General features: G+C 38.3%; 1 protein-coding gene across 1 annotated transcript; it reads left to right on the top strand.

Moving 5' to 3' along the window:
* The first annotated feature begins 104 nt into the window (after positions 1 to 104).
* Positions 105 to 13,972, top strand: TMF1 (TATA element modulatory factor 1). Its single transcript, XM_082767813.1, has 17 exons — positions 105 to 356; positions 2,131 to 3,365; positions 4,797 to 4,900; positions 5,749 to 5,875; positions 6,145 to 6,250; positions 6,874 to 7,016; positions 7,532 to 7,698; positions 7,864 to 8,020; positions 8,494 to 8,586; positions 8,765 to 8,921; positions 9,353 to 9,545; positions 9,867 to 9,936; positions 10,016 to 10,108; positions 11,174 to 11,284; positions 11,663 to 11,809; positions 12,274 to 12,399; positions 13,194 to 13,972. Exons 1-17 carry the CDS (start codon positions 215 to 217, stop codon positions 13,335 to 13,337), a joined length of 3,315 nt encoding a protein of 1,104 aa, XP_082623939.1. The 5' UTR covers positions 105 to 214; the 3' UTR covers positions 13,338 to 13,972.
* The last annotated feature ends 1,277 nt before the right edge of the window (positions 13,973 to 15,249 follow it).

Raw genomic sequence — 15,249 nt, forward strand, 5'->3', positions numbered from 1 at the left:
GAACAACCCGTCCGCCATGACGGGACGGAGGCAGGGGCAGGGAGCTCCTCCCCGCCCGCCGTGGGCGGCTGCGCGCCGGGCCCTTGGCGACGTGGAGCGGGCGGGCGCGCAGGCGCCGAGCCCAGCCCAGCGCAGGCCGAGGCCGAGGCCGCCGGCCCCGCCGCTGCCCGGGAGCGGGGCTCCGAGGGCCCGGGGCCGCTGCTCCGGCCGGAGGATGAGCTGGTTCAACGCCTCGCAGCTGTCCAGCTTCGCCAAGCAGGCGCTGTCTCAGGCCCAGAAGTCCATCGACCGGGTGCTGGACATCCAGGCCGAGGAGAGCCCCTGGCCCGACGCCGTCATCCCCGACTACAGCGAGGGTAAGCGGCCGGCCTGGCCGAGTCCTCAGCCCCTGTCCCTTTTTAAAGCTTTTTTTTTTTTTTTCCCGTTTACTGAGGAATTTAGGTGATAAAATATCAGGAAAATGAGGTATGTGAGGAAAATGGGTGATAAAAACAGTTCCGTGAATAAAAAGGTAGGAATAGCGTTCCTCCTGAGGCACACGTAGGTTTGTTGTGACAGGAGGAGCAGGGCAGAAGCCCAGAGCTGGTGGCACCAAGTGAAGTTTCCACTTCTTGTGGCAGCGACGTCGTGATCCTGTGGGATCTGCTGAAAGGAGCCCACCGCTGGAAGAACGGGCATGGCGTGGAGATGAGGAACCAGCTCCCTCCTACTTGTGGGGTGCCAGCACAGAGGCTGAAGGGACGGTCAATCCGAAATTGGTGCTTTGAGATGAACGAGCAGGAAGGCAACCTCATGCTAAAAACTGGTTTCTGTAAATAGTACATTAAGAACAAATAAAGTAAAAGTTGGGAAACTAACTTTTCTGGAACCAGTGTCCTTACTGCGACTGTATCTAGAACTGTTTGTGGTATGAAGCTATTTCCAGGTATACCCACAGCAGAGTGAGGTTTCTGAAAATTGAAAGCTAAAGCAATTGAAAGTGTTTTCTAGGTTGCTCAACCAAGCCCAATTTTGCATATCTTCAGACTGTTGGGGGAGGAGGGGCTTGTCAGTTGCATACTGTCAGTGTCTTATGCAGGAATTGTTTATAGCATCTTGTGTAGCACTTAATCTCTTGAAACTTGTTCAAACTATCTTTTTAATTTCATTTATATCTTTGTATCTATAGCATTACTGTAATTCATAAGGAAAACAGCCAAAATCAGGTTACTTTTGTTTTGCCTGAAAGAAATACGTTAGAAGTAACTGGCTGATAACTTTGATTTAGGCCAGCTTCAGAACTCCTCAATTCAGTGTTTTTCCACAGGAGAAGAAAACAGTCATCTTAGTTCTGCTGTATGTTGTCAGTTTCAGGCTGTCACTTAGTGTGTGAGGAAAATATGAGGTCTGTCACAAGCTGAAAGGGCAAGAACTCTTCTAGTGTAAATCCTACAAATATTTTTTTAGATAATATGAAAATACACAATACAAGTTTTTTTCCCATTTCCTATAACGACTTATGAAGCGTTTGTCTGTGCTATTGGCTGATAAATGTTAAGACCTAGTAGTAGTTCCTTGTTTTCTAATCTGTGTAACTTCTGAACTGCAGCTCTGCTGTTTGTTTTGCCTAGCCTCCTCTCAGTACAGGAAGCAGGATGCTGCATTCCTTCTCTCTTGTTCCCTGTGCAAAGGCAACACTTGCTTTCTGAAGCTTTCTGAAGCTTGCTTTCTGAAAAGGCTTCAGATGTGCCCTTATGCAAGGCCCTGGAATGCTGCACAGGCTCTTCTCCCCTTCCAAGGCACTTTTCTCCATTTTCTTTCTGAAATTCTCTGTCTTGGAGTTACTGGTATAATTTTTGTATGGCTTCTTTTATGCCTTTCCTCAAGTTACTGTTTAACGTGTCCTTGAGTCCTTGAATTACTTAATTTCTCCCTTAATCTTCTTTTGTTTTGTCTAAAGATCAGTCCCAAGCTTTGTCAGGAAGTAGAAACAAAAATGTTGCTGTTTGCACTTGTGTTAATACTTGCTTTATACAATACGGAAACCTTTTTACCTTTTTTTTTTTTTTTTTTTTTTCTGAAATGTTGCACGTAAGAAGACAGTTACTGGAAAATAATTGTTTTCTTGGCATGTCTTTTTTATCGTTTTAGGAACAAATTCTCTCATAAGTGGAGGATGGGATACATCTTCCTGGGGTCTAAGTTCAAATGCAGAACCACAGAATCAGCCAATATCGCCAACAGCAATCACCAAACCAGTGAGGAGAACGGTAGTAGATGAATCTGAAAACTTCTTTAGTGCCTTTCTCTCTCCAACAGATGTTCAGAATATACAGAAAAATCCAGTGGTGTCCAAACCTCCAGCCAAATCACAGCGACCCAAAGAGGAGGTGAAAAGCACTTTACAGGAGTCTCAGCACCCCAGTCAGCTGGAAGTACCTGTGACGACAGAGGCAGAAGTGAAGGATTCCTCTGCAGCTGGCCTGGTGGACTTGAAAAACCTTGATGTTCCCAAGGAGGAACTAGAAGAGAATTCTGTGCTCAGTGCCAAGCATGAAGAAAGCACGGATGAGGTTCCTGACAAAAAGGTGTCTGCTCTAAATCTGAAAGAACCTGAAGATGCTCTCAGTGAAAAATCCAGCGCAGGGGAGGACGGAACGGGAGGTGGAACGGGTAGCACTTCACAGTCTCTTAATGCAGGTACAAAAGATGTGGGTTTGGAAACTAAGGAGCAAAAAACTGAGGACAGGCAAAGCAATACGCCGTCACCTCCAATTAGCACTTTCTCTTCGGGGACATCCACAACGAGTGATATTGAGGTTTTGGACCACGAAAGTGTAATAAGTGAGAGCTCAGTAAGTTCGAGACAAGAAGCCGCAGATTCAAAATCCAGTCTCCACCTAATGCAGACATCATTTCAGCTTTTATCTACATCTGCCTGCGCGGATTATAATCGTTTAGATGACTTTCAAAAAATGACCGAGAGCTGCTGCTCCTCGGATGCTTTTGAAAGAATAGATTCGTTTAGTGTACAGTCGTTAGACAGTAGGAGTGTCAGTGAGATCAATTCAGACGACGAATTATCAGGCAGGGCTTGCACTTCAGCATCTGTCACTGTCAGTCCTTCTGCACCGAAGACAGAAACGGTTGATGCCCTGAAAAGTAAATCTGAAGATCTAAATGACAGTCCCGTGTTACATGCTGAGGAAGCTGAGATGGAGGAGAGTGGCAGAAGCGCAACCCCTGTTAATTCCGAGCAGCCAGATGTTTTGGTTGCTACCGTGCAAACTGATGAAGAACAGGTTGTGAAAGAGGAGACCGAGCCACAGCAGGATGTTGGTGAAAATTCGCTGGAAGAGGACTCTGAAAAGCAAGAGCTTAAAAAGGTAATGGCAAGCACACCCTTTAAATATGGATGGGACTCCCATCACCTCGTTGTAGAGGTGTTAGGTCCACCTTAGTGAATTGATTAATGCTGAATTAACTTGTAGAAAATTCTTTACTATTCTGCAGCAGAAGAATACTGGTGCAGTTTTTGGGCAGATCGTTTTGGGTTTCACTTAAGTTCACTTGTCAGTATTGTGAGTTGTGACTACTGCTAGCAAGCAGGAAGCCTCGATAAGTCAGATGTGTTATTTTGTGTGGTACAAACTCTTTTAAAAAGAAAGGTACATTAAGTATTTTAATGAAGAAGATAGGTATCATTATGGATAATTAATAGATATGAAGAAATCTGGATGGCTGGCTTAAATAGATGGGTTAACTAGAGATGTGGAGGAACAAGTAGGATATTTCAGAGTGTGGAAGACTAAACTGGAGCTTTGTGTGCACTATTTTTTTTCCATTTCCTCTGTCACCTTCCTGTCCCTCTGTTCTTGTTTTTAAATTCTGAGCTGTTTTGACATGTTTTACTCTTTTTTTTTTTTTTTCTTCTCTGCATTTTGTTTCAGACGTAGTGTTTTTGCATACTATCTGACATAGGTGGGCCCTACTCTTGGCCATGCTCTGTAGGTGTGTTTGCAGTACCGATAGCATTTCTTACAGTAATAAGGGAAAAGCAGTTCCTTATGGGAGTTTGTAAAGCCCCAACCTAATTTGTATTTTAAGGAAAGCATTTTTTGTTGTAAATTGTAGGGAATGTCACTAATTCCTTAGGAAAGTCCACAGAATGCTGTACCAAAGTTTTCTGATCTTACTGAATAGTTTGAGGGAAATGTTAATGAACCATAGCAGATTTTGTTTTTCACTTCCATGCTGAGTCACATTTACAAAATCTGTTTAATTACTTTACGTTGTTATATATGTCTGTGTTACTTCTCTATGCTTAGCTTTCTAAAATCTGATATTAGATAATTCTGATGATGTATTAAGATCTCCTGACTCTGCCTGGAAGTTTACTTTCCTCATCCAATGCTATCAGTTTGCAGAAGAGACCTTTTCAAATGTAAATTATCCTGTGATTCTGTAGAGAGTGGTATGAGGAGCGCAGCAGGAGTCTCAATGGTTAATGCTAGCTCTGTTTAAAAACTTTGTAATTGAATATAACTTAATTTTGTTGGGGAGGTTAGCTGAGCCAGGTATACTTAACAGGATTTTTTGTTAAAACTCTAGTAAACAGGTGTCTTGTGTTTAGCTATTGCCTAGTTTTACATTAATGTAGTAGAAAAATGGTCATCTTCACTATCTTAAGCTTCTGAATTCTTTTAGGAATTTGAACTAAAACTTTAATGTTGGAGGAGGGGGAAGAAAGGGGAAGCCTGCCCCTCTCGTGTTTTAATTGTCCCATTCATCTGATGTTTGTGATAATTTTTTTCCAGATGATTGATTCATTAACAGAGAAGCTGGAGAAGAGAGAAACACAGTTATTAAGTACAAGTAAAGAAAAGGCGCGCCTGGAAGAAGCTTATGATAACCTAAAAGAGTAAGCATGAAAATAGGCACAGTCATTGGTGTAACTAACTTTACTGTAACACAAACAATATTACAATGCAAATATTGTCATTTGTGGTCAAATGATAAAACAGGTGCCTTCTGTAACTAGACCGAAGGTTGCAAAGGATATGCCCTGTTTAGGAGATGTGGAAATAAAAATACCATTACAGCACATGCAATCTGTTTTATTTGTTGAGGCCAAAACCTCTTTTGGGAAGACTGGTGGGAAACAGGTGCGCAGAGGCAGGTTTCAATATTAATAAAGATCTTTATTATGAGACTGGGTTTTGATATTAAGGGAGACTGACTGCTCTGATACAGATAGATTAACATGATTTACAAAGTAATTTGCTGACTAAAACGGAGGCAGTGAAAACATGGTAGGAAGACTGGTTGTAGGAAAAAACAGAATTAATTGTTTAATTAAGTTGGAATAAAAAATGAAAAGTTGAATTTGCCAATTTACTGATCAAATGTGAGGTGTAGAAATTTATGGATAATATGTGAAGATGTTATTTAATTGTTAAATTGATCTTAACTTTAAAAAAAGTTTAATCATTTGCCCTGTACATGGTAGAGACTAAGAGGTTATTCTGAAAGAACTTGATTAAGGAGCAATACATTTAAGGTAAATCCAGAGTTCTGCCGTTTTCACTGTTAAATTACTGAATTAATAGAGATCTTTAGTACTTCTAATATGGATGTGTTTTTTGAGCTGTTCGTAAAATGTGTAAAAATTATAAACACGTTTTAAAAGCATTTAAGACAGCCTGTTGCAAACTGTTTGGGATGTCACATAGCCATGGAACTGTTCTGAAATGTTAATTTTAAATGTAGTGAAGTCTTCAGAATGAAAGAAGAGACCAGTAGCATTTCGTCTCTTAAAGAGGAATTTGCTCAGCGAATAGCGGATGCTGAAAAGAAGCTCCAGCTTGCGTGCAAGGAAAGAGATGCAGCTAAAAAGGTAACCAGCTTTTTAATGAAACTAATCCTTGGAGGTTTTTAAAACTTGATGGAATAAGGCTCTGAGAAATCTGATTTGACTTGGAAGTTAGCTTTACTTTAAATATAAGGTTGGATCAGATAACTTGCAGAGGTCCCTTACCAGCCTAAATTGTTTTTGAAGAAAAGCCTTTTGAGAGGGAGGGGAAAAGAAGATGGCAAGTACAATTGTGCCTCTAGCCATAAATATATTTTAATGAATGGTCCTAAGTATTTTGATCTATTCTTTAGGAAGTAAAGACTGTTAAAGAAGAATTGGCTACTAGACTTAATACTAATGAAACTGCTGAATTACTGAAAGAAAAAGAAGAACAAATCAAAGGATTGATGGAGGAAGGTAAGATTTTAATTTTTTAAGCAAAACTTTGTAGAATAATTTGAAATACACTGTTTTCACATAAAAGCCTCCCTTATGTGGGGAAGACAGGTTATTTGAAGCATGTTAGATGTGTCTATACGTTTAAACTATTTAGTTAATGGCACAGAGCAGCAGAGTCCATCAGTCAAATGCAGATGGCTGGAAGGATAGTTTTTGTGGCATGCATTAAAAGGTACCGTGAGATAAGACCACTGTGCAGTACAGTGTTCTGTGCTCCATTTGGCAAAGATCTGACCAGAGCATTGTTCAAGCCACTTCTACGGTATCTCCCCTACTACTTCTTAACTTTAGAAGTAAATTATGGTTATTAAACTAAGTGGCCATTATGTTTATTTCCTGGTAACATGATTTTGCTTGCTTCCAAAGCCTTTTCAGTGACTATCCTATCTGAATATAGCTTGGTGTAGTGAGGTCATTTTGAGGTGGACTGGAAACTTAAGAATTTGCATGAAAATACAAGTAAATGTTTTATTATATGTTTGGCTATTACACAGGGCTGGAGGGCAGAGAAAGGTGTGAATGGAGACTGTTCATAGAATAACTGGCAATATGTGCTAACTTCATGTATGTTTTCTTTACAGGAGAAAAGCTTTCCAAACAGCAGCTACACAATTCCAACGTGATTAAGAAATTAAGAGCAAAGGAGAAAGAAAGAGAAAATATTAACACAAAGCAGAACAAAAAGATCAAGGAACTGGAAGAAGAGTTGCAACATTTAAAACAGGTGAGATTTAAAAAAAAACAAACTTCTTAGATTAGCTGCAGAGTAGCCTTGTGGGGAAGCTGTAGGTAGCCTTTTTTTTTATCTTTCATGGGAGACTATTCTAATTGATATTACTGGAACACTAAGATGGGATTTCAGTAGTTTTAAATTGCAGTTGTATCTCATTCCAGCTGCTTTTTTGCACTTGTGTTGTTGGTTATCGGATAATGGGCTGATGAAATTTGAGTTGAAAAAACTGTACTGGCCAAATTTGGGCAGTTTTCTTGATTGGTTTGTGAGTTGAATCAAGGACGTGCAAGCAGATCTAGCATGAGGAAATATGTGAAATTGTGTGGTGAAGAAGTGCTCCCTCCTCTGGAGAGATTGCTTTTCTCTTTTGCAATGTTAGATCACTCCAGTCGCTTTGTGTAACTTAATTCTGGATCTGTCACAACAGTTGTCATTGTCATTGCTCAGGTGGTGTGATCCACCCCATGTGCTGGGATTAATCTAAATGCTTGTTTGCACTCCAATAGGTACTTGATGGCAAGGAGGACCTTGAGAAGCAGCATCGAGATAATATTAAACAACTGAACAGTGTTGTTGAGAGACAAGAAAAGGATCTTGCTAAGCTTCAGGCAGAAGTGGAAGACCTTGAAGAACGGAACAGAAGCGTGCAGGCAGCACTCGACAGTGCGTACAAGTAAGCAGATATTTGGGTGCCTGTCTTGAACCGTACAATCAGTTTCCATGTCTATTTTTTGTGCGATGAATCAAGATGCTACAATGATACATAATGAAGTTATTTGTGAAGTCACAGTTGGCATTGTATGAACTGCAAAATGCATGGCTTTTCTTCCTCCCCCAGGGAACTTGCTGATCTTCATAAAGCTAATGCTACAAAGGACAGTGAGGCACAAGAAGCAGCCCTAAGTCGGGAAATGAAGGCAAAGGAAGAGCTTGGGTTAGCTCTGGAGAAGGCCCAGGATGAGGCACGACAGCAACAAGAAGCTTTGGCAATTCAGGTGAGTCTTAAATGTGATGAATAGAATTTACTGAATGAAGAGATGTACTTGGATGGGGTGTGCATTTGCCATAATGAACCAGACACAATATTAGGTGGAACTCATTTCTGTCTACTAAGCAATACTTAGTGGATTTCTTTGCTGTGAACTTGAGTTCAGCCTCTAGTGGTAGTTGTGCTAAACTTTAGTATTCCATTTTTTTTAAGAAAAGACTTCTAATTTTACTTGTCTAAATAAAGTTACTTTGACAATTTGCATATTTAAGTCTGTAGTGGTTGAATCATGATGCAAAGCTTAAAAATATAATTGGACAAAATATTTAGTGATACATACATTACATAACTATTTGTGTGCTTGCAAAACTCAAGCCTTTAACTTGTACCCCATCTGATGTTGTTTTAAATGGGAGAGCAATGGGTAGATGGCACTGTGATGTTTGGCAAGAGATTAGTGACAATGCCTTGCTTGTTTAGGTGTCAGACCTGAGGCTAGCGCTGCAACGTGCAGAACAGCAGGCAGCGAGAAAAGAAGATTATTTACGCCAGGAAATCAGTGAACTACAACAGGTACTGTAGCAAATAAGACAATGCCAACTCGTATCTGCAAGAAGAACTTATAAAAACTGAAAACAAAAAGCTAACATGTCATTAATAAATAGCCTATGTAGTAAGCTGATTTAGGGTGATAGCATTTTAGTCCATTACATCGTTTTAAAGCTTTAATATGTTTAATTTCTGATTTCAGAGACTCCAGGAAGCAGAAAACCGGAACCAAGAACTAAGTCAAAGTGTTACATCTGCTACACGACCACTTCTTCGGCAGATAGAAAATTTGCAAGCCACACTGGGAGCACAAACTTCTTCATGGGAAAAATTGGAAAAGAACCTTTCTGACAGACTTGGTAAGATGTTTTTAGCTTATACTGAGCTGTGAGACTCTTAATGAAGATGTGAGGTAGCTGAAGGTAAATTGAAAGGACTTGATTGGCCCAAGGAGTATATGAGTGGGTTGAGAGGGATAAGCACAAAATGTTTTCCTGTAAGGAAATGATATGTGAGGTATTTTGCCAGGGTTCTTGGACAAGTAATTGTCTGTTTCCCTTTAATATAGCGTAACAAGATTGTAAGAGGTGTTATGGTATGCATGTACTTAGGACATCTGAAAGAAGCATGGACATTGAGACACTAGAAGTACACCAGCATTAAAAAAAAAAAAAAAAAAGTTGCCTCTAAAATACTGACAAAAAATCCATTTTGATGCATAAATAATTGGACCACATTATAGCTGTGTGAGCCTAAAAGGTAAATTCCCTGTCTTTTTATTTATTATTAGGTGAGTCTCAAACTCTTCTAGCAGCAGCTGCTGAGAGAGAACGGGCTGCTACAGAAGAGCTTCTGTCTAATAAAATTCAGATGTCTTCTACTGAGTCTCAGAATAGTCTTTTAAGGCAAGAAAATACTCGCCTTCAGGCTCAGCTGGAAGTGGAGAGAAACAAATTGAAGAAAATGGAAGATGAAAACAGTAGGTGAGTGAAATGAAGTAAGCTATCTAGTATATAACCATCTGCTGAAAATCTTTGTAAGCTGGAAGATCTCTTTGGGTGTTGTTGCTACTGTAAAAAAAAAAAAAAAAAAAAAAAAAAAGAAAAGATGACAACTCCTAAGAAAGCTTCCAAACTTGTTAAGGATCTTTCATTTCATACTAACGATTGTCTGAAGCCTGTTACTTTCACAGTGCTTTAAAATCTTAAAGCTGTGTGTGTATTAAAATTTGCTGTGGTTTAACTCTGGTAGACAGCTAAACACCACACAGCTCTGCGCTTACTTCCTGTACCTCTTCATTGTAGGTACGAGGTTGAACTAGAAAGACTCAAAGATGAATATGCAAAAACCTTGGAAGATGCAAAGAAAGAAAAGGTATTGTCTTATTTCCTCTCTAAACTGTTACTGACACCTCTGCTGGTAGGGGGTTAACAGCCTGTATTGATTTTTGTAGACGCTGCTAACTACTCAGTTAGAAATGGAGAAAATGAAGGTTGAACAGGAAAGAAAGAAGGCCATTCTTGTGCAAGAAGCAGCAAAGGAGAAGGTACCAAAACCTGATATTTGTGTTCAGTTTTATTGAGACTATCCCTATTCTGCTGGTTTTCTAGAATCTGAAACTGTGGAAAGCAAAAAAATGGGCTTAAAGCAGTGCAGTATATACTGAGAACCTAGGCATTGGGAACTTCTCTTTTTCTTTATCTCTTTTATTCTTTATTCTTTATTTTTTTTCTTTATTTATGAAATAAGTGCTTTTGTGAAACGCGCTGAAGTAAGTCTTTACGTAATACTCTATTTATCCTGAGAAAAGATAAAATACAGATAGTGATTGTTTTAACCTTTTGATTTATGAATGCTCTGGGATTCATCTTCTGAAGCTCCTTGTTTTCTTTGCTTACACTGCAAGCGTTGCTTCTCCTGAATTCCTGTTCTGGGTTTCACATGGTTGTGTGCAATGTGCCGCATGCCTTCCAGCTTAAGTCACAAGTCACAAAATGGGCCTCCAGAGTCAGTAACTTTGTTCCTGCTGATTAGCAGTTGATGTTTGAGTAAAACTGTTTCTATTTTGGTTACTTACTGCTTCTAGTTCTAAAATCTAACTGCTTTATCCTTCAGAGGCTAGTATTCGTTCAGATGCTGCCTTTAAAAGAGGTCAGTCTCTGGAAGGTATGTCAGTCGCGAGAAATCTCAGCGTTGAATTTGTAAACTTTAAAACAACAACAAACAAACAGAAATGAAGTTAACATACCTTCCAAAAAGAGACCTACTTCTGGTTATGTCATCCTTCCTGTGATGCTTTTGGACGTACAGAACTGCCTTTGCATCTCCCTTGGCTACTGAAAGAGAAGTTATTTTGCTGTAGTTTGCAACTTCTGTGTCTTTGTTTCCTGAAAAGTCTAAAGAGCTAAGTGTAGACTAGAAGCATTAGTAGCACAGTAATTCTTCATTGTTGAACTTAACGTATGTTTTTTATAGGAGGGGAGAGGAAAGGGCAGTCTTTTTTTTTCATAAGCTTTCACTGTCTTGCCAACTCTTTTCTGTAACTAACTGGTGGTGATGTGGGGTTTTTCTTGCGTGCTTTCTTAAAAATATATTTATTGTTTTATTTAAGGATCGGAAGTCATTTACAGCTGAAACAGTTTCAAGCACTCCGAGTATTTCACGTTCTAGTTCCATAAGTGGAGTTGACATGGCAGGTCTTCAGACATCTTTCCTCTCACAGGTATATGTCAATAATACTGGCTTTTTGATAGTGTTTTTTTTTTTTTTCCCTTTTCAGGAAACTTTATTAATGTTGAAACTGACTCTTCAAGAGTATAGTGGTTTTAGGTGAGGCAAAAACTTCTAAAAATAAAGCATCTGTGAAAGAGCATAAAACAATGTTTTTTATTGTGGACCAATGCATATGGTTGTATGCACTGGTGCTGAGTTGACATCACTAATTTCAACTAGAAAATTTGAATAACACTGTTAGAAGTCAAACGGGCTTCTTTTTACTAGCAATATTGGCTTAGTGCACGAGCCCACTATTTAGATGTGTTTATTCAAAGTGTGTACTTGTTTTGTTGGGTTTTAAGGTTCTCTAACCTTTTGTTTGTAGGATGATTCTCACGATCACTCATTTGGGCCAGTAGCTGCTAGTGGGAGTAACCTTTATGACGCTATAAGGATGGGAGCAGGTTCAAGTATAATTGAAAACCTTCAATCACAGCTAAAACTAAGAGAAGGAGAGATTTCACATCTACAGGTACTGTAGTTACTCTACTATATAATGAAATGCAGCGCTTCTAAGGTTAAATATTAATTCAGTCAGTTTTGTTTCATTGTTTTTGTATTCAGAATGCTTGGTCCCACTCAGAGCAGACTGACAGTTTTGTTAACCTGGATAGCCACTGGAGGTGTGTGTAGGGATGAGCAAGAGAAACATTTATTTCTTCCTCTCTTGTTTCGGCAAGGACCCATCAAAAAAACTTAACTTGCCTGTCTGGAGGAAGAAGAAGGGTGGTGGGGTGGGGAACAACACTCATCAGATCTGAATGAGAAGAAAGGGAGAGTGTTTCCAGGGGATGCGCTTTCTGGCTCATAGAAAAAGCTTTAATTACTGTTTCATTCTGGCTTACAAGAAAAAGCTTTAATTGCCATTTCAAGATACTTTTTGTAATAAAAAAGGTAAATTTTCTTTTTCCTAATTGTGAAACATATTTACCTTAGCTGGAAATTGGGAACCTTGAAAAAACTCGATCAATAATGGCAGAAGAATTGGTTAAATTAACAAATCAAAATGACGAACTTGAAGAAAAAGTGAGAGAAATACCAAAATTGCGTGCACAGTTAAAGGTAAGTGCATTTGTGTTGGCAATCTGATATGTTATTGTGTTTTTTTTGTTTTTTTGTTTTTTTTAAATACCACTATCTATTTATGGTTATACTTAAACGTGTTCCTAGTCATAAATTACCTCTATTTATTTATTTATTTATTGTAATCTGGTTATCCCTACTCCATGACTGGTAGTCACTTCAAAATGTAGCTGTAAAAATGTCTGCTGTGCATAAAATTGAATGCTAAATTGGGAATAGAGTTATTTTTTTTCTTCACATAAGACACTTGTCTTGAAGTCTAGTCTTTAAGTGAAGGCAGTGTTCTGATAAACAGCCTGGATTTGTGAGAGTTAAAGGCTGAGTGCGTGCTTGGCAGTGATATAGTTAATGGGACAAATATTTTAATCCTCTAAGCATATCAGAACTTAAAGTTGGGAAATAGTTTTGGAATAACTTTGGAAATGATTATTGTTCTATAAATACACAATTTAAATTTTCCCATGAAACGGTTCACAGACTCTGTTACTTCCTGTAGTAAAACTTAGGTGTAATTTGCTATTTTTAATGTGTGTGGCAACTGAACTTCAAAGTGCTTTCATAGTTCCACTGTAGCCAGCATTAATTCTTCGTTGTCAAGAATTTTTGACTTTGGAGTCTCTTCCTCTTATGTCTAGGGAATTAATCTAGCCATATTCAGACAGTTGGAGTCTTTTTAAAGAGTTCACTGTCATTGTCAGTGTCACTGTAAAATACTTACACTTTGATAAACTAACACTAAAAAGATGGTCAAATAACAAACTTCATCATTGCAGGACTTGGATCAAAGATACAATACAATTCTTCAGATGTATGGAGAGAAAGCAGAGGAAGCTGAAGAACTACGATTAGATCTGGAGGATGTGAAAAACATGTACAAGACACAGATAGATGAACTTTTAAAGCAAAGACAAAATTAACTCCTGCTGGAACTCTTACTATTGTAACAGATTGTATAGATAATTGTTTATGTAAATGCTGAATTTAAATGTCTTGTAAAAAAAAAAATAACTGTATGATAGAAAATGTCTATATAATAAGTTCATATGTTAAAAAAATCAATGCTTTAAGTGTCTTGTACTGTCTGCAGTTAAATTATTTGTGCAATATTTAAATTTTTTTAAGTCATCTCTGTATTTAAGTTTTTACTAAACAATGGACCATTTTACTTGTAAACAGTAGCGAGAGAGATGACCATGACCTCCTGAGACAGCACTGGAAGGTATGAGTTTTACTAAAGCAGCCCTTCATTTGTAAACTTTGCATACCCGTAAAAAATATAAGAAGTCTTTCTAGACATGTTCGTAATACAAGTTTTTCTAAAATCTCGCTGGCTAACTTTTAATAACAAAATAGTAGTGGCTTGCTGTCTGAAACATAATTGGTGGATATTTTTATGAAAGGAAAATCTTATATTTGTACTTGCAGTGTCTGAACATGATAGGACAATAGTTCTATGGTGTAAAATAGTCATCCAAATTCAATTTTTTCAAAGTCCTCTAAAGCAGAGTGTAACACTTAAGATGAAGTTGTAATTTATAAAGTTTCATCTGTCTATTGTTTGTGTTGTATCTCATGAGCTGTCTAGACAGCTGCTCTGCTTGTAATTCTAAATGTGGTTAAATTTTAACATCAAAAATACAAGTATTCAATATTTGCTCTAGGGTTGGATGCTGACTTTTAACAGTAGCTAAAACGGTTCAGAAGAATGCTGAAAAATATTTTAATGAAATAATTGCTGCTCTCATAATCGTTCCCTGTATATAAATAACAAGGTTTAGACTTTGGCAAAACTGTGCTGTGGCTTAATATAGTTTTCAAGCAAGTCTCCAGTGGCTGCAAAGTATTTCTCATGCCATTCTTTAAGTAAGGTATTGGTTAAATAGCATCCACGTGGCGTGACATTTAGCTGCGTTTTGGGTCATGTCAGAGGAAACTTTTGAATTGGACCCTTGGGAATGCTGAGAATCGGGGGAAGAAGCTTGCATCTTCCCCTGCATTCCAGACAGCAAGTATTTCACTTTATCTCAGAATTGTGGCTGCAATAGGCACTCATGTGAAATACTCTGCAGTTTAAATTCTTTGCCTGTCATGCTGTTGCCTCCACAGCGAGGGGTTTCGTTTGCATCTGTTTGCATTGTAACTTGTGTTAGAGAGCTCTGTTCCTGCTTGTGTGTTCAGTGGACAGAAAGAGACAAAGGATGTGAGTGATGAGAAGCTGCTTTTGGAGAAAAGCCTCAGTAATATAACTCATCTGCCTGTGAAAGATTTATTCCTTATTAGGAGAACAGTTAAGTCACTGGATTTACACAAGAGAGGGTAAGTTTGTGGAACAACCTAGTGCAGTGTGACATTCAGACATATTCTGAGGATTTCAATAAATCGATAGAGCAAGAACACTAAAAATTCCCTTAACTCCCCATCTGTCACAGAAATTTTAACTTCCCTAAATATAGGACTGCTTTTTTTTTCTTTGGGGGTGGTGATGGGCAGAATCTACACTCTTATTGTCTTAGTTTCAGTTTTGGAAACCAAGGTAAAACCATTTTGTTAAAAAACAGAATTTAAAACCTTGCCATCATATTGAAGTGTGCTTGGCATGCTTTAAATTTCAGAGGGAAAAAAAAAAAAAAGCAACTGAAAACATTTGTTTGAACTTACTGACTTGTGGCATATTAAGTCAGAATTATGATGTACACCTGTTAGAAGCTCATCCATTTCTTGAAAAACAAAATGCAACAAAACAAATCTGTTTCATGAAGATTAATGTTTAGAAATTTTGTTTGTTTTCTATTGCAGTGAATCAATAAATCACTTTCACTTTTTTTTTTT

This window comes from Aythya marila, assembly GCF_965140915.1.
Source record: "Aythya marila genome assembly, chromosome: 10".
NCBI classification, from domain to species: Eukaryota; Metazoa; Chordata; class Aves; order Anseriformes; family Anatidae; genus Aythya; species Aythya marila.

Coding starts and splice junctions, on each gene's coding strand:
- TMF1 (XM_082767813.1), top strand. CDS start 215: ATGAGCTGGTTCAACGCCTCGCAGCTGTCCAGCTTCGCCAAGCAGGCG. Junction 357..2,130: donor CATCCCCGACTACAGCGAGG/GTAAGCGGCCGG, acceptor TTATCGTTTTAG/GAACAAATTCTCTCATAAGT. Junction 4,901..5,748: donor GCTTATGATAACCTAAAAGA/GTAAGCATGAAA, acceptor TTTTAAATGTAG/TGAAGTCTTCAGAATGAAAG.